This window comes from Phyllobates terribilis, unplaced genomic scaffold (genome assembly GCF_046119375.1).
Source record: "Phyllobates terribilis strain yellow unplaced genomic scaffold, ASM4611937v1 Scaffold_2__4_contigs__length_985480577, whole genome shotgun sequence".
In the NCBI taxonomy this organism is placed as follows: Eukaryota; Metazoa; Chordata; class Amphibia; order Anura; family Dendrobatidae; genus Phyllobates; species Phyllobates terribilis.
Window position 1 is genome coordinate 161245401 of NW_027362762.1, and position 19798 is coordinate 161265198.

At 46.1% G+C, this 19798-nt stretch overlaps 1 protein-coding gene across 3 annotated transcripts in view; it reads left to right on the plus strand.

The window, feature by feature from the left end:
• The window catches only part of LOC141199164 (E3 ubiquitin-protein ligase TRIM39-like), a 54053-nt gene that overhangs the window by 10698 nt on the left and 23557 nt on the right, over positions 1-19798 (plus strand). For all 3 annotated transcript variants that reach the window (XM_073663194.1, XM_073663196.1, XM_073663195.1), the window contains exon 2: positions 16659-17080. In XM_073663194.1, the coding sequence (XP_073519295.1) occupies positions 16659-17080 (422 nt within the window). The remainder of the gene's footprint in view (positions 1-16658; positions 17081-19798) is intronic.

The following is a 19798-nucleotide window of genomic DNA, read 5'->3' on the forward strand; positions in this document are numbered from 1 at the left end:
ATGTTTATCATTATTGCAATCTACTAGTCGGATTATATAAGGGCCATCGTTAATATATAACAAAGGGAAGGAGTGCAAAGCACAAAACAACGATAGTAGTCCAATGGATAGAAAAATACTTTATTGAATATTAAATAACAAAGTCTGGGAGACAATGGATACACATAGATCCACATATAATTGCAAAAATCAATACACAATTGCGTAAAAGCATTAAAAACAAGCACAACATCACACAGTGTGACTATAACATGGAGAGTGTCCGTTATTAGAAATAAATGGAATGGACAAAATGCTGCGCTATATAAATCAAATGTGCATATGAGCATTAATTTTCAATCGAAAAGAGCAGCATCATCACCCTGGAAGATGGTCACATACACTATCCCCGCAGTATGTAAATATGGATGTCAATCAAGACTTTTTTACCTCTATAAGGGGAAGAAAAAGAGAGCACACTCCGTGTGTTTATCCCCGACGCGCGTTTCGGCGCTGTGTGCCTTCCTCAAGGGGACTCCCATGATATAGTCACACTTCGTGTGATGTTGTGCTTGTTTTTAATGCTTTTACGCAATTGTGTATTGATTTTTGCAATTATATGTGGATCTATGTGTATCTATTGTCTCCCAGACTTTCTGTTAATTAATATTCAATAAAGTATTTTTCTAACCATTGGGCTACTATCGTTGTTTTGTGCTTTGCACTCCTTCCCTTTCTTATCTAGCAATGTGGTGTGTGACACATCATCACACACATCCTGTTTTATTTATGATGGAGGGACTCTGAAAGTCATAAAGCCTATTTTTATAGGGACATCAGACGACCCTTACTATTCTTAAAATGCCAGCAGTCGGCCCTAGCTATTGTTAGAGAGCCATTAGCCGGCTATGCTTTGTTCCCATTATTAACAAGTGGGTCTCCTATACTGTTATTACGTATCCAGTGACTGCGAGGGCTGCCAAAAATTTGGACGCAGCCCAATACCCCTTTGAAGAGACAAAGGAGGGTCTCAATAAAAAAAAATGTACCAATTATAAAGGAGTGGGTCTCCTATAGTGGTAATTACCATGCTGTGACTACAAGGGCTGCCAAAATTTGGGAAAAACCCCACTAAGAATTTAAAGACACACAGAGCAGGGCCACAGTAACGACAAATTCCCTTTAGAAAGGAGAGGGTCTCCCATAGTGTTGGCCTATGCAGTGAATGCAAGTGCTGCCAAAAATTTAGAGGCACTTCAATGCCCCTTGGAAGAGATGTGGAGGAGGGCCTCATAAAAAAAAAATGTTCCCATTAGAAAGGAGCGGGCCTCCTATACTTGTAATGCCCATGCACTAATTGTATGGGCTGACAAACATTTACCCCGGGGGGGTACCACGGTCACCCTGGTGATATGGTGGTGGAGGATGAGAAGGAGGAGGACAAGAGTAAATGGCCAAAATCAGGAAGCGTATACCCATGTGTGGGTGTGAAAAGGTGCATGGGAATACACCTACCGAAATAACACAGTGGATTTGACTTTGTTACTCTGCTGTCATTCGGTGGTGTTGAGAAGCCTGGCCCAATCCAGCCCTTGTTCATTTTTATAAGAGTCAGCCTGTCAGCATTTTCAGTTGACAGGCGGATGCGCTTATCAGTTATAATTCCACCAGCGGCACTAAAAACCCGCTCTGATAAAATGCTGGCGGCAGGGCAGGCCAGGACCTCCAAGGCATAGAGAGCCAAGCCAGTTCATTCCAAGTATCCAGCTTGGATGACCAATAATTCTAGGGCACAGAGGAATCACGGAGGACGTTGGTACGGTCAGCAAGGTACTCCCTCAGCAACTTCCCAAACTTTGCACTCCTTGTGAGAGTACCCCGCGCCTCAGGGCCTGTGCGATGGGAGGGGCTGAGAAAACTCTCCCAGAACTTTGACAGTGTTCCCCTGCCTCTGCTGGATTGAAGTTATGTCTCTCTCGCCTGTACTCCTTGGTTGTCCAACGAAGTGTGCCCTCTGCCGCCAGCGCTTTCAGATGGGAATTTTTTTAATAGTGCCGCAACAAGGGCCTTCTGGTAGTGCCCCATTTTTGTAGACCTGTCTGCCTCAGGAATAAGAGCTATAAAGTTCTCCTTGTAGCGCGGGTCTAGAAGTGTCACCAACCAGTAATGACTGTCACCCAAAACTTTGAGAATGCGAGGGTCATGGGAAAAGCAGCGTAACAAACTTAGCCATGCGTGCCAGACTACTAACATGAAAGACTTCAGTGTCCTCACCAAGAGTATGACTGACCATGCTCTCCTCCTCTTCCTCTCTGTGAGCCGGAAGCTGCAAACGCTGCTGAAACACTTCAATGGCAGTAGAAGCTGTAGCTGACTTTCTGAAATGGGCACACAGGTGGCGTACTTTAACAAGCAGATCCAGCAGCTCCAGGTAGGATTTGAGAAACCGCTGAACCACGAGGTTAAGCACATGGGCCAGGCATGGTACGTGTGAGCTTGCCTCGCCTCAGCCACCACCAGGTTCCGGCCATTGTCACACACGACCATGCCTGGCTGTAGGTTCAGCGGTGTGAGCCACAGATCTGCCTGCTCTTTCAGAGCTGTCCACAACTCTTCAGCATTGTGCGGGTTTTCAACCAAGCATATTAGCTTCAGCACAGCCTGTTGCAGCTTAGCCGACGCAGTGCTGCAGTGCTTACAGCTTGTGACTGATGTGGTCATTTCGGAGATGGAGGCTGAGGAGGACGAAGTGCAGAAGCTGTAGACCGTGGGGGCATCCCTGATTGATTGACCTAGGGCCCGCAATCCTTTGCGTCGGGAGGACGGTTCCGTCCCAAGGTCCGACTGCGTCCCGGCTTCCACTATGTTAACCCAGTGTGCCGTCAGCAAGATGTACCGTCCCTGCCCACTAGCACTTGTCCACGTGTCCGTGGTTAGGTGGACTTTCCTGGTAACTGCGTTGTTGAGGGCACGGCTAATGTTTTGGGACACGTGCTTGTGTAATGCGGGGACGGCACACCGGGAGAAATGGTGACGACTGGGTACCGAGGGACGGCCGCCGCCATCAGGTTGCGGAATGCTTCCATCTCCAGAAGCCTAAAAGGCAACATTTCGACTGCAAGCAGTCGTGAAATGTGAGAATTTAGTAGTGTGGCCTGTGGGGCGTTGGCTGCATATTAGCGCTTGCATTCCAAGGACTGGGGTATTGACAACTGAACGCTGCGCTGGGACAAGGACATGCTTCCTGATGCTGCTACTTGAGAGAGTGCAACGACAGGTGCAGGGCAGGAGGAGTCTTCGCATGCACCATCGACAGGGGATTGGCTTGCATGCACAACAGCGGAAGAAGCAATGGTTCCACCTGCAGACACTGTTCCTGGACCCTGGGGTTCGGCCCACAAAGTCGGGTGCTTTGCTGCCATGTGCCTGATCATGCTGGTGGTGGTCAGGCTGGTCGTTTTGCCACCCCTGCTGATGCTGGCCTGGCAGGTGGTGCAAATGGCCTTTTTGGGGTTATCGGCAGAGTCTTTAAAAAACAACCAGACTCGGGAAGACCTAACAGTTGTACTGGCAACTTCCTTCGTGTTGGTGTTACGGGGAACGGTTGCCTGCCTTCTTTCTGCGACCACCACACTGCTTCTTCCTGCCTTTTGGGGTGCTCTACCTCCCTCCCCCTGTGTGCTGCTGTACTCACTCTGCATTTCCTCCTGCCAAGTTGGGTCATTTACTATATCATCCACCACCTCATCTTCCACTTCCTCACCCTGGTCCTCCTCCTGACTTTCTGGCAATTGTCTCATCATCGTCCACCTCTTGTGACACTTTCCCATCGTCGCCTTCGTGTGACCATGGCTGCTCAAATATTTGGGCATTGCTACAGGAGATCTCCTCTTGCCCCGCTTCAAGTGCATCGGGCGAGAGGCCCGAATCTATAAATGAAAAAGTGAACAGCTCTTCAGAGTGTCCAAGTGTGGGATCAGTTGTCTCTGGGCACTCGGCATGGTGGGAGGAAGGAGGATCAGGGTGAGGAATATGCGGTCCAAACTCACGGCTACTGAGACTTGACCGTGTGGAAGACAGTTTGGTGGTGGTGGCGGCTAAGTGACTGGAAGCATTATCCGCTATCCAACCAACAACCTTTTGACACTGCTCTGGGTTCAATAGTGGTGTTCTGCGGTCCCCTAGAAATTGGGACAGGAAGGTCAGGCGAGAAGATGTGGGTGTTTGTTGTGGCACAATTTCGGCTTGCCCACGGCCTTATCCTCGGCCTCTGCATGCAGCATTACCATCACTTCCAGTTCCCTGTCCCTTGCCACGTGCCTTGCGTATTTTAAATGGAGGACAGTATCTTCCACTCTCACTACAAATGACTGAGATTGGAGTGAACTTGTATGTGATCCGTATGATGGAGAAAACACAGTTTTAAATACCTGGCTTGTAGGTAAGTAGTTTGACCAGCAAACTACTGTGAATTGCTTCACTAACACACTAAAGGAAATTTTTAATGGAGGCCAGAAATGGCAGTATTTTCTGACAACATATATGTGATCCGTTTGACGGAGAAAACAGTTTTAAATAGCTGGATTTCTGGCGCTCTAATATGGAAAGGACCTGGCTGTATTCTGCAGTGTCAACAAGCAAATGGCGCAGAAAAAATGGTGTTCTCTGGATTGCTTTTTAAGCAAATAATGAGGATTAAGATCCAAAGAAAAGTATTCCTGGCCCCTGAGACCTGGGCCTTTGTATAGAAATATCTAACAGCAGCAGAAGGCAGAATTGGAATGGAGCCTCTTGTGCTATATGCCCTGCAGTCTGCTATATACACTGCCTGCCTATACACCCTGCCTGCCTGATACCTCTGCAGATGGATTTGTCCTCAGAAGGATTGTTTGTTGAGATGGATATGTGTAATGTACGGTTTTTCTCCCTACACTACCTAATACACGATCAAATCTCTCCCTACACTGTCTGATGCCAAGTGACTGTGACGAGCATGGCGGTACCAGGTCTGATATAGACCTGATGATGCTGTGCGGCCAGCCAATCACTGTAATGCCCACAACCAACATGGCTACGGCATTACAGTGCATGGCAGGCAATCCCTGCATGTTCATTGGCTCTCTAAAGAGAGCCAAACATGCAGGGAGGGGACCAGAGTTCCCGCCCGAGCAACTTGGAAATACTCGGCAAGCGCTGAGCATCTCGAGCAGTGAGATGCTTGGGCGAGCAGTAGCGAGCATGCTCGCTCATCACTAGTCGCAAGAAATCGCAGATCAATCCTCGAACCTAAGAGTTGAAAGCTGTTGAAGAACCCCTATGGGCAGCCAATTCTCTACTACAGAGGTCACATGTCCCGGGTCTACTTGGATAGTATGACAACCGTAGCTCACTTGAGACATCAGGGAAGTACAAAAAAACAGAGTTGCAAATGATCTCAGAAAAGATCTTCCACTGGGCGGAGCATCATCTACTATCCTTGTTGGCTCTGCACTTGAGGGGCTCCGACAATTATCAGGCAGATCTATTGAGCAGGAAAGACATTCATCCAGGGGAGTGGAGTCTGAACTCAAAGATATTTCATATGATTGTACAAAAGTGGGGATGTCCAGAAGTGGATTTGTTTACTAACTGCAAAAAAACGTGAAAGAACGAACTTTATTTCTCCTTGGACCCCGAGGATCCAGCAGCTGGGATGGATGCATTCACTCACCCTTGGGAAGTCGGACTCGCATATGCTTTTTTCCCCGATTTTGTTGCTATCAAGGATCTTACAAAAGATCAGGTCTGAAAGAGTCAAGACTATTCTTATAGCTCCGATGTGGCCAAAAGGGGCATGGTTCGGAACATTGAACAGTCTAAAAGTGTTTGATTCGTTGATGCTTCCTCAAATCCACGATCTGCTGCATCAGGGCCCAATCTACCATCCGGCCCACTCAAAATTTGTCTTTAGCAGCTTGTCTTCTGAGACCGCTATCCTAAGAGCCAGAGGCCTTTTAGAAGAGGTGATCCATACACTGCAGAAAACAGGTCACGAATTCCATTTATAAAAAAATTTGGAAAGCCTTCAAACTATGGTATGAGCCTCGTCCGTTGGATCCCTTTCGGCCGGACATGCCCAGAAACTTGGACTTCTTGCAGAACGGTCTGTCTAAAGGATTGAGACCAAGCACGCTTAAGGTCCAAGTCTCGGCTTTGAGCTCCTATTTTGATACTGACTGGCCCAGAACAGATGGATTAGGAGATTCCTGACCGCTGCATCTGATAAATCCAACAAGAGCTAAAACAATTCCACCTTGGGATCTCAATATAGTTCTTAAAGGCCTAGCTATGCATCCTTTCGAGCCAATATCTGAGGCACACCTAGACATTGTCATGGAAAGCAGCATTGCTTATAGCTCAGACTACAGCCAGGAGAGTGGGTGAAATCCAGGCCCTTTCCATCAGAACCTTACTGTCGTAGGTTGGAGGACAGGATCATCCTCCAGTTGGAACCTTCTTTTCTTCCCAAGGTGTCGTCTGATTTCCATAGGTCTCAGGCCATAATTCTCCCGTCCTTTTGCCAAAATCCATCAAATGGCAAGGAAGAAGAATTCCACACATTGGAGGTAAGAAGTGGATTATAGTCATTCTCAAGTCAAACTGAAACCTGGAGGAAGGATCACAACTTATTTGTTCGATATGGAGGCCCCAACAAAGGGAAGAAAATCGCAAAAAATACGCTAGCAAATTTGGATTAAAAAAGCGATTTTGTGAAACCTACATAATTCAGGATTTGCCTCCTCCGAAATCCTTGAAATCTCATTCCACTAGAGCTATATCTGTCTCTTGGGCTGAAAAGGCTAGCGCATCCATCGAGCAGATCTGCAGGGCAGCTACATCGTTGTCTGTCCATACCTTTTGCTAAACATTATAAATTGGATGTAATGTCAAAAAAAGACCTAGCATTTGGAAGGAAAGTCCTTCAGGCTGTTGTCCCTCCCTAAGATTCATTCCTTGGTATTACTCCAGGTGTGCTGTCGTGGAGGGGATTGGAGAAAATAGAATTAGACTTACCAGTAATTCGGTTTCTAAGACCCTCCACGACAGCACGGGTAATTTCCGCCCTTTCCTTGTTGATGGAAAATTCCTTAGTGTTAATAAAATATTTAGAGCATTCATACTGTGTGGCCCTTTCAAAACACTGGGGATGGTATCGGGGAGGGACTATTTAACCTCTTTTGTGTTCCTGTCCCTAATTAGGTTGGGGAGGCTACCTCCAGGTGTGCTGTCGTGGAGAGTCTAAGAAACCGAATTACCGGTAAGTCTAATTCCAGTTTTTTTACTTTAAAGAATTCAGGTTTATTAAGTTTTTGGATTGACCGACCGCATTGTAGTTCAATAATTAAAAATACAAATTGCCTAATTGTGCTCACGGTGTATATCCATAGAAGAAAGAATGGAATGAAGCGAGAAGTATACCACTAGATGGAAAAAGAAAGAAGGGGATAGGAAGGGGAGAAATTGGTGAGTTATCACCAACTCTGTATACCACAAGGAGTCGCTCTAATGATTATAGATAACCTGAAGCAAGGGAGAAATTGGCTTATGTAATGGCACAAATCTGCATCGCTGGTTTAGATTTCAATTTCTGGCACACGGACTGCCAAAGATAGGCCAGATGGGTGCAAGTCATCGCCTCATCTTTCATTACTACACATCAGTTTTAGGCCCCCCCAGTGTTCCATTGAGGTTTCCATCTGGGGTTTAACTAAAATGCAGAATGGTAACGGATGGAGGAAATGCTGCTGTTGTTTGTCACCATCTGCCTCGAACAGCAGCAATCAGAGCTATGCTAACCCCTTAAACACTTATCAATCTTTGAAGGAAGCATTTACGGCAAAAGGTGCAAGTGGTGGTGAGGGTACCATTAAAGAAGTTGTCCACTAATGTATTAACCCAGTGATTATAAGACGTTTTGCAAATGCCTTGCTGTGTCCTTGCCTGGGCTCTCGTATCCATCACGTTACCCCCGACTGCAGCCAAATCTGACATCCGCTGATATCACGTCAAGTTCCAGATGCAGCCGGGGGTGGCTTAATTCTACGTTCCATACTGGATGCTGAGTTGTGGGTGGGGTTACCCCGTGCGTCATACCCTCATTCATTCATTTGGAAAGCATGCGGTGGATACTGGGTGTGACTTGTGGAGTAACCCCGCCCACAACCCAGCATCCACCGCGGGGACTGCTTCACTGATGTCACGCCTCACTTGACGTGACATCAGCGGTGGGGGGGGTCACGTGATGCCTGTAAGCAGCCCGCGGTAGCGCCGCTCACAGGCAAGAAGAACACATCAAGGTATTTACAAAGAAATCTAATCACTGGGTTAATACATTGGGGGTCTCTTAGCACATATCAGCACCTTGTGTTGTGGGGGGTGATGGGCGCATGGAATGGTGAGCCTCCCCTTGGCACCTCGCTCTTTAAATGCTGCCGTCAAAGATTGACAGCAGTATTTAAGTGGGTAACAAAAGAATGTAAAGCTTAGCTCTGCTCTTACTGTTATGGTTGGCTCATATGAACGTAAGGCTGCGTTCACACATTGTGTATTTTTGCGCGCTTTTTTGCGCGCACTTTTTCAAAATACCCAATGTGCCTTGTGTCTGCCAGCAAAGTGAATGGGAAATTCACTTTGCCGTTCAGACACTGTGTGATTTTACGCAGCGCGAAAGCGCAGCTGCGTAAAGAATTGACATGTCAATTCTTTACGCAGCTGCGTCCTGCTCTTTCTCCCTATTGTGCCCATTATAAGCGATGGAATTACGCAGCGGTGTTCACACACTGCGTAATTCCAGCGCTTTTTTACGGAGGTGCAGGACAAACTATGGATACTCACCTATCCGATGGATGGGAGAGGCGTCCGGTCCGGTCCCGCGCTTCCAGCATCTGCCGGTGAAGCGATCAGCTGTTAGCTAACAGGCTGGTCAGCTGATTTACAAGCCAGTCAGCTGATCGCTTCACGGCAGATGCTGGAAACCGCGGGACCGGACGCCTTTCCCATCCATCGGATAGGTGAGTATCCATAGTTTTTTTTTTTTCTTTTAATAACTTAAGCAGTGTATGTACTGCAGCCAGAAGCTGTCTGTACATACACTGCTAAGGGGACACTCACACACACGACACATACAGTGCCTACAAGTAGTATTCAACCCCCTGCAGATTTAGCTGGTTTGATAAGATGCAAATAAGTTAGAGCCTTCAAACTGCAAACGAGAGTAGGTTTTATGAACAGAAGCATAAATCTTACAAACCAAAAAGTTATGTTGCTCAGTTGAATTTTATTAAATTTTAAACATAAAAGTGTGAGTCAATTATTATACAACCCCAATGTTTAATATTTTGTGGAATAACCCTTGTTTGCAATTACAGTTAATAATCGTCTTTTATAAGACCTGATCAGGCCGGCACAGGTCTGTGGAGTTATCTTGGCCCACTCCTCCATGCAGATCTTCTCCAAGTTATCTAGGTTCTTTGGATGTCTCATGTGGACTTTATTCTTGAGCTCCTTCCACAAGTTTTCAATTGGGTTAAGGTCAGGAGACTGACTAGGCCACTCCAACACCTTGACTTTTTCCCTCTTGAACCAGGCCTTGGTTTTCTTGGCTGTGTGCTTTGGGTCGTTGTCTTGTTGGAAGATGAAATTACGACCCATCTTAAGATCCTTGATGGAGGAGCGGAGGTTCTTGGCCAAAATCTCCAGGTAGGCCGTGCTATCCATCTTCCCATGGATGCGGACCAGATGGCCAGGCCCCTTGGCAGAGAAACAGCCCCACAGCATGATGCTGCCACCACCATGCTTGACTGTAGGGATGGTATTCTTGGGGTCGTATGCAGTGCCATCCAGTCTCCAAACGTCACGTGTGTGGTTGGCACCAAAGATCTCGATCTTGGTCTCATCAGACCATAGAACCTTGAACCAGTCTGTCTCAGAGTCCTCCAAGTGATCATGAGCAAACTGTAGACGAGCCTTGACATGACGCTTTGAAAGTAAAGGTACCTTACGGGCTCGTCTGGAACGGAGACCATTGCGGTGGAGTACGTTACTTATGGTATTGACTGAAACCAATGTCCCCACTGCCATGAGATCTTCCCGGAGCTCCTTCCTTGTTGTCCTTGGGTTAGCCTTGACTCTTCGGACAAGCCTGGCCTTGGCACAGGAGGACACTTTCAAAGGCTGTCCTGGCCGTGGAAGGCTAACAGTAGTTCCATAAGCCTTCCACTTACGGATGATGCTCCCAACAGTGGAGACAGGTAGGCCCAACTCCTTGGAAAGGGTTTTGTACCCCTTGCCAGCCTTGTGACCCTCCACGATCTTGTCTCTGATGGCCTTGGAATGCTCCTTTGTCTTTCCCATGTTGACCATGTCTGAGTGCTGTTCACAAGTTTGGGGAGGGTCTTAAATAGTCAGAAAAGGCTGGCAAAAGAGATCTTTAATCCACACATGTGAAGCTCATTATTCTTGGTGCCTGAACTACTTCTTAATACTTTAGGGGGACCAAACAGAATTCTTGTGGTTTGAGGGGTTGAATAATAAATGACACTCTGAATTAACTTTTAACGTTTTTAAAAAGAAAAACAAAAAAAAAAAAAAAAAAAAATTTGCTGCAGTGCATTTCCCACTTCCAGGCTGATCTACAGTACAAATGTCACAATGCCAAGTTAATTCCGCATGTGTCAATCAGCTAAATCTGCAGGGGGTTGAATACTACTTGTAGGCACTGTAGACACAGACAGTACACACAGGACACACAGACGCATACATTACATACATACACATACATTACATTACATACAGGTGTCCCTGCTCGTCACACTTCATTTCTCCTGCACCTCTGTAAAAAAACGCAGTGTGTGAAATGGAGGTGCCTTTTTTACCTGCGTAAAAAAAGCAGGAAAATGCGCGCGCGTTAAAAAAAAAAAAAAAAAAAAAAAACGCAGGGAAATACGCAATGTGTGAACGCAGCCTAATATTGCTTCAAGTGCTGTTCTCGGGGATGAATTTATTCAATGGGCTAGTGCACATGAGATTTTTTTTATTCCTTATTGGTTTTTTTTTTCTTACTGATCAAATCTGTGTGAGACTTTTGTTTGTTTGTTTTATAGATGCACTGCAATTCTGTAACATAGGAAACTATAAATGATCTTGTAAGGCTAAGTGCCCACGAAGCAAGCAGAAATGCTGTGATTTTAGCATCACTTGGAAAAGTGCTTGACAACTTGGTCACTATTTATATAGTGTGACAAGTAATAGTTAAAAAAATAAAAATGGTAAAAATTATACTTAACCTTCTGATGGCCCCCGGTCTCCTCAGCGATGCGTCCTGGCTCCCCTATATATATATATATATATAATCATATATTTTTTCTTTTTTTAACTACAGGTACTATGGGTCGACCCGGGTACCATCCGCATATTGAATCGCTTAACCCCTTAATAACATCTGACGTACTAATACGCGTCTGTGCCCTGGGACTTAAGAGCCAGACCCGTATTAGTACGTCATCGCGATCGCGCCCGCACACAGGCTGTGCGGGCGCGATCGCCGCCGGGTGTCAGCTGATTGTCACAGCTGACACCCGGTACTATGTGCAGGGAGCGGTCACGCACCGCTCCCAGCACATTAACCCCCGCGATGCTGCGATCGAAGTCGATCGCGGCATTGCGGGGGCAAGGGGAGGTGATCGGCGATACTCACCTCCTCTTCCGGCTTCCAGCGCAGTCTGCAAAGGCTTCCCGGGTGTTGCCATGACGACCCGATGTCGTCATGACAACATCCGGGTCACCAGAGAGCAGGAAGATTGCTTGGACATGCGCAGTGCATCTCCAAGCAATCTTCACACTGTGCACTTCTGACAGCCTTCATGGCATAGGGATGGTGCTCCATTCCTGTGCCATGCAGGCGATCAGAAAAAAAAAGTGAAAGTCCCAGAGTGGGACAAAGTAATAAAGTGTATAAACTGTGTGAAAGTGGAAAAAAAAAAAAAAAAAAATGTGCAAAAATATTATAAAAAAATAAAAAAAATAATACACCAAAAATAAAAATATAATGTACCCATCAATAAATATTATTATAAAAAAAATAAAAAAAAAACAATAAAAGTACACATATTTGGTATCGCCGCGTCCGGAACAACCTGACCTATAAAACTGTCCCACTAGTTAACCCCTTCAGTGAACACGGTAAAAAAAAAAAAAAAAAAGCAAAAAACAATGCTTTATCACCATACCGCCAAACAAAAAGTGGAATAACACGCGATCAAAAAGACGCATATAAATAAAAATGATACCGCTGAAAACGTCATCTCGTCCCGCAAAAAACAAGCCGCCATATAGCTCCATCAGCCGAAAAATAAAAAAGTTATAGCTCTCAGAATAAAGCGATACTAAAAAATATTTTTTTCTATAGAATAGCTTTTATTGTGTATAAGCGCCAAAACATAGAAAAATGATACAAATGTGGTACCGCTGTAAACGTACTGACCCGAAGAGTAAAGCTGCCTCATCAATTTTACCACACGCGGAACAGAATAAAAAAAAAAAAAAAAAAAAAACAATTCCTGAATTGTTGGTTTTTGTTTATTCTGCCTCCCAAAAATCGGAATAGAAAGCGATCAAAAAATGTCACGTGCCTGAAAATGGCACCAATAACAACGTCAAGTCATCCCGCAAAAAACGAGCCGTCACATGACTGTCTGCCAAAATCTGGAAAAATTATAGCTCTCAAAATATGGCGATGCAAAAACTAGATTTTACAAAAAATGCGTCTTTTAGTGTGTGACAGCTGTCAGTCATAAAAACCCCATATGATTCTGGCATTGCTGTAATCACACCGACCCGAAGAATAAAGTCGTCTAATCACTTATACCGCACAAGGAACGGCGTCAAAAATAAACTCTTGGGTTAGGATTGGGCTAGGGTTGTGCTGGGGCTAGGGTTGTGCTGGGGCTAGGGTTGTGCTGGGGCTAGGGTTGTGCTGGGGCTGGGATTTTTTTCAAAAGTAAGAAAAAAAGATGACGATATGGCGACTAGTGTTGAGAGCAAGTGCTCGCTACTTGAGTTTGCATCGGGTGCTCTGGTATGCATTTAGTATCGTGGGTATTTGAGTGACATGCTCGAGTCTCTGCCCCATATGCTTCGCGGCCAAAAAACTTTACGGGGATTGCCTGCCATGCACGAGCGATCCCCGCATGTTTTTTTTTGGGTGTCTAATAACCGTGAAACATGCGGAGCAGGGACTCGAGCATGTCACTCGAGCACACGCTGTACATGGTGCATACCTGAGTACCCGATGCAAACTCAAGTAGCGAGCACTTGCGCTCAAGAATAATGAAAACTTATTCAATATGATGACCTAATGTAAACAAATAATGTGCCGTACCTCTGGGTTCAAAATGTTCACTATACACCTTAATAAAATCTTTGAGGGGTATAGTTTCCAAAATGGGGACACTTGTGGGGGAGCTCCACTGTTTAGTCACATCACGGGCTCTCCAAACGCGACATGGTGTCCGCTAACAAATTGAATGGAAAATCGGCTCAAATTGTTAGCGGACGCCATGTTGCGTTTGGAGAGCCCCTGTGTGTCCAAACATTGGAGCTCCCCCACAAGTGACCCCATTTTGGAAACTAGACCCCCCCAAGGCACCTATCTAGATGCATAGTGAGCACTTAGAACCCCCAGGTGCTTCACAAATTGATTCGTAAAAATGAAAAAGTGAAAATAAAACACTTTTTCATTTTTATGAATCAATTTGTGAAGCACCTGGGGTTCCAAGTGCTCACTATACATCTAGATAGGTGCCTTGGGGGGTCTAGTTTCCAAAATGGGGTCACTTGTCGGGGAGCTCCAATGTTTGGGCACACAGGGACTCTCTAAATGCAACATGGTATCCGCTAACAAATTAAATGGAAAATCGGCTCAAATTGTTAGCGGACACCACATTGCGTTTGGAGAGCCCCTCTGTGCCCAAACTTTGGAGCTCCCCCACAAGTGACCCCATTTTGGAAACTAGACCCCCCAAGGCACCTTTCTAGATGCATAGTGAGCACTTGGAACCCCCAGGTGCTTCACAAATTGATTCGTAAAAATGAAAAAGTGAAAAAAAAAACACTTTTTCATTTTTATGAATCAATTTGTGAAGCACCTGGGGTTCCAAGTGCTCACTATGAATCTAGATAGGTGCCTTGGGGGGTCTAGTTTCCAAAATGGGGTCACTTGTGGGGGAGCTCCAAAGTTTGGGCACACATGGGCTCTCCAAACACAACATGGCGTCCGCTAATTATTCAAGCAAATTTTACAATCAAAAAGTCAAATAGCGCTCCTTCCCTTCCTAGCCCTGCCGTGCGCCCAAACAGTATTTTTTCCCCAAATATTGGGTATCTGCGTGCCCAGGGGAAATTGCACAACAAATTTTGGGGTCCATTTTTTCTTGTTACCCCTGTGAAAATAAAAAAAATTGGGTCTAAATTAACATTTTTGTGAAAAAAGTTAAATGTTCATTTTTTTCTTCCACATTCAAAAAATTCCTGTGAAGCACCTGAGGGGTTAATAAAGTTCTTGAATGTGGTTTTGAGCACCTTGAGGGGTGCAGTTTTTAGAATGGTGTCACTTTTGGGTATTTTCTGTCATAAAGACCTCTCAAAGTGACTTCAAATGTGATGTGGTCCCTAAAAAAAATGGTTTTGTAAATTTTGTTGGAAAAATGAGAAATCGCTGGTCAACTTTTAACCCTTATAGCTCCCTAACAAAAAAAAATTTTGGTTCCAAAATTGTGCTGATGTAAAGTAGACATGTGGGAAATGTTATTTATTAACTCTTTTGTGTGACATATCGCTCTGATTTCAGGGCTTAAAAATTCAAATTTTGAAAATTGCAAAATTTTCAAAATTTTCGCCAAATTTCCGTTTTTTTCACAAATAAACGCAAGTGATATCGAAGAAATTTTTCCACAATCATGAAGTACAGTATGTCACGAAAAAACAATCTCAGAATCAGGGGGATCCGTTGAAGCGTTCGAGAGTAATTACCTCATAAAGTGACAGTGGTCAGAATTGTAAAAATTGGCCCGGTCATTAACATGCAAACCACCCGCGGGGCTTAAGGGGTTAATATCCGCATGTACTCATGCGGATATTAAGCGATTCAATGCAAGCCAATGGCGGCGATTACACCGCGTATCCGCAAAAATAATGGACCTGCTGCGGATTTTTCCGCAATGATGATCCGCAGCGGAAATTTCCGCAGCATGTGCACAGTACATGCGAATTATCATTGGAGACCATGGGGCACGTATTACCAAGCGTTTTTTTTTTTAAGCGTTTTCGCTGCTGAAATTCTGCGGCAAAAAAACGCTTGAAAAACGCATAGTGGGCACTCAGCCTAAATGATTTAAGATCTGCTGCTGCAAAAAATGGGTTGTATATAGACTGTATGAATAACAAGTGAGAAAAAAATCATCCTACTTTTCTGGATGAATGATCCTTTATACACTCGTGTGAGCCTACCCTTAGAGGCAGATGGTAACTGTATACTTACTGCCATTATCTGCCGTTTATGATCCAGGCTTGGCTTCGGGAACCCTATATTGGACATACCCACTGCAATGCTGCTGATTTGGAAGTATAAACAAGCAATAGTCTGTTCAAGCACCCTAAGAGGCCTAAAGTTTTTTTTTTTCAGAATCTAAAAAGGAAGGAGGGGGTGTGGGTGGAGATGTCATTAGTGATCAAACCAGATCTTCCCCAAAATGGTATAAAATAAAAAACGTTAGCTCTCTAGACAAAAAGAGCCCTGATCCAGTTCCATCGACTGTAAAATGCAAACATTACAGGTCTTGGAAAATAGTGACACGTAAGTTCTGTATTCTTTTCATCACTTTTAAATAGAATCTGTCAGCAGGATTTCACCCTCACCTCACAACCCCAAACTATTTATACGCTTATGTAGCTCTTTCAAGGACAAGTCCTGCAATACATTTTACATGGCCAGTCTGTTCCTCTATCATTGAGAAATCAGCCTTTTTATTGATATGGACATGGTAAATCTGAAGCCTTTGTCACTACAGCTCTATTCCCAGTGTCACCTCCTGCTTGACAAACAACCTCTATGCTGTGTGACCTCAGGCAAAGGAGTCATCAGTCAAGCAGGAGGAGGCGCTGCTGGGTGGGAATAAAGCTGGAGTGACCAAGACTTCAGATTTACAATAGTCCTGGTAACAGATTTCCTTTAAAAAGTTTGGTATTGCTTGCTTTAATCATACTGACCTGGAGAAACATGTTACTAGGTCATTTTATCTGCATAATGAACGCTGTGTATAAAGAAGAAAAAAAAAAAATGCGGAATTGCAGTTTTGGCGCACTTGGAATTTTCTTTCCGTTGTCCAGTAAATTGGCAAAATTAATCATGTAGATCTAAACTGCTACTTGACCCACAAAAAACAAGCCCTCATACAATTTTGTCAATTGGTGAGGGGGGCTGTTATGGCTCTTGGAAGGAGAGCCAAAAACTAAAATTAGCTTCAATGGGAAGAGGCTAAACCTATCCAAGTGTATTGACCTCAGACAAGCAACTTGAATACATTGATCCTCTTACAATGTGAAATAACAGTGATTATTATCATTTTTTTTTTTTTTTTTTCTAGTAATGGCAACTGCTCAGACCAATCGTGTTAAAGAGCTACAAGATGAATTGACCTGTCCCATTTGTCTTGAAAACTTCACAGACCCTGTCTCTATACAGTGCGGTCACAACTTTTGCAGAACATGTATTACCCAATCATGGAGGGGCATTCGCAATAATTTCTCATGCCCCCAGTGTCGAAAAGTGTCTAGGTGGAAGTTTTTAAGACCTAATCGTGTTGTGGAGAATGTAGTGGAAATTTCAGCTCACCTGATTGCAGCAAAGGAAAAAGAGGAGAAGAAGAAGCTGTGTGGAAAGCACCAAGAACCACTAAAACTGTATTGTAAGACTGACGCGGAAGAAATCTGTGTAGTGTGTAGAGAATCGGTCTTTCACAGGAGCCATACAGTGATGCCGATGGAAGAAACAACTAAAGAATTTAAGGTAAAGTCTGAGTGGGAACTTACTACAGTTGTGGAAGTTAAACCATAACAAACTATGAAAACGACCCTTCAGTTATAACCATTTTCTTGTGTTGCTGATTAAATAAATATGAGCGTGGCAATTTCTTGGTCTGTGAGGTGGGACCCTTTTTGACCACAAGAGTTGGGGTACATTCACATGCAACACTAAAGATTTGTTTAAAGAATTCTATGCTCAAATTTATGACCTTGAATTTAGCTGAAAAACTTTGCGACAAACCTGCCACATGTGAGTATGCCCTAGAGCAGTGGTCCCCAACCTTTTTTGCACCAGGGACCGGCTTGAAGCAAGATCATTTTTCCATGGCCCAGCAAGGGTGGGGTGGGCGGGGCTTTGGTCATATGGGGGCGGGGTAATGGAGGGATTTGGAGTTTAGTGCATACTTATCATATAGTGTAGACCAGGTCCCCGCCAGGAGCTATGCCAGGAGCCCCACATAATGTGCTGTGCCAGGAGCCGCATCACTGAGGCCCCATCACGCCCTGCAGCAGGACAGGGCAGCTGTCCTGACAGCTGCTGTTCAGCTGCATTTACTTCATCCCAGGGGCGGACACAGACTGTAGTGGGCCCCTGTGCAAGAAATTTTTGGGGGCCCCCCCGCCCTTCATAAGGCAACAAAGTTATGTAAACATAACCCCCCCCATGTGCATCTCTCACCCCCCCCCATGTGCAGCTCACCCCCGTGCATCTCTCATGCCCCTCCGTGCATCTCTCATGCCCCTCCGTGCATCTCTCATGCCCCTCCGTGCATCTCTCATGCCCCTCCGTGCATCTCTCATCCCCCCCCCGTGCATCTCTCATCCCCCCCCCGTGCATCTCTCATCCCCCCCCCGTGCATCTCTCATCCCCCCCCCGTGCATCTCTCATCCCCCCCCCGTGCATCTCTCATCCCCCCCCCGTGCATCTCTCATCCCCCCCCGTGCATCTCTCATCCCCCCCCCGTGCATCTCTCATCCACCCCCCGTGCATCTCTCATCCACCCCCCGTGCATCTCTCATCCACCCCCCGTGCATCTCTCATCCACCCCCCGTGCATCTCTCATCCACCCCCCGTGCATCTCTCATCCACCCCCCGTGCATCTCTCATCCACCCCCCGTGCATCTCTCATCCACCCCCCGTGCATCTCTCATCCACCCCCCGTGCATCTCTCATCCACCCCCCGTGCATCTCTCATCCACCCCCCGTGCATCTCTCATCCACCCCCCGTGCATCTCTCATCCACCCCCCGTGCATCTCTCATCCACCCCCCGTGCATCTCTCATCCACCCCCCGTGCATCTCTCATCCACCCCCCGTGCATCTCTCATCCACCCCCCGTGCATCTCTCATCCACCCCCCGTGCATCTCTCATCCACCCCCCGTGCATCTCTCATCCACCCCCCTCCCTCCCCATGTGCATCTCTCATCCTCTCCCCTCCCTCCCCATGTGCATCTCTCATCCTCTCCCCTCCCCCCCCATGTGCATCTCTCATCCTCTCCCCTCCCCCCCCATGTGCATCTCTCATCCTCTCCCCTCCCCCCCCCATGTGCATCTCTCATCCTCTCCCCTCCCCCCCATGTGCATCTCTCATTCCCCCCACTCCTAGTTAATTGTATTTTAAAAAAAATAAAACTTGTTATACTTACCCCCATGCGATCCCTGCAGAATCCTGGCGCTCGTCCAAATCGCTGACACCAGGTTCTCCTGACTTCCGGCCATGTGACGGCGCCGTCACATGACCGGAAGTCAGGGGAATCATGAAGGTGCTGCCGCAGCAGCGCAGCGCTAAGATGTCCCGGACCCGGCGCTTAGCATGCGGCCGGGGGCCCCATGAGGAGAGAGACGCACAAGAGGGGGGCTCCGAGGGGGCTCCTACCGGCCGGGCCCCATACTGGAGTCAGGGCAGTCATGCCCTGATGGCGGCCCTGCTGGAGGCTGGAGTGGCCCCCTCTCCCCGCGGACCGGCTGAAAAACCCCAACGGCCCGGTCCTGGTCCGCGGACCGGCGGTTGGGGACCTCTGCCCTAGAGGACTTCTCACTTGATTAAAAAAAATAAAATAAAATCCTAAGCTTCAAGGTTTCTGCTTTTCTTTTCCTTTTTGCTCTGCGTCACTCCATTTTGCAGTTAATCACATTTGTTGTTGGAGCACAATATGTGAAATCTCTGCTTGTAGACCAGCTGGACGTTTTTTTTTCTGTTTTCACTGGCAGTGCACTTTTCACCCTTCCCTCTCAGTCGCTGCCAATCACAGCAACATCTGAGACTGCTAGTACATCTTGTTCTCATGAGACCTCAATATGCTAGCCGTCTCAGACACTGCCGAGCTGTGATTGGCAGTGTCTGGGAGGGAAGGGTGACAACATACAGCCCCAGAGAAGACAGAAGTTCCCAGTTGGACTGTAAGCAGAGATTTCACATACTGTGAAGCAACAAATGTAAATACCTCTGCAATGGCGTGACGCAACGGAAAAAGAATAGCAGAATTGTTGAAGCTCTGGGATTTTTACTGGTTATGTAAAGGTAACCTGTCACTAGATTTATTATTTCATCTGAGAGTAGCATGCTGTAGGTGCAGAGATCTTGATTCCAGCGATGTATCAATCTCTGCGCTGCTTACTAGAGATTTGTTAAATTCTCTTCTGCAGATCTGCCAGTTCTTTGAATCCTGATCTCTGTATAATCCCAACCACACCACTGAT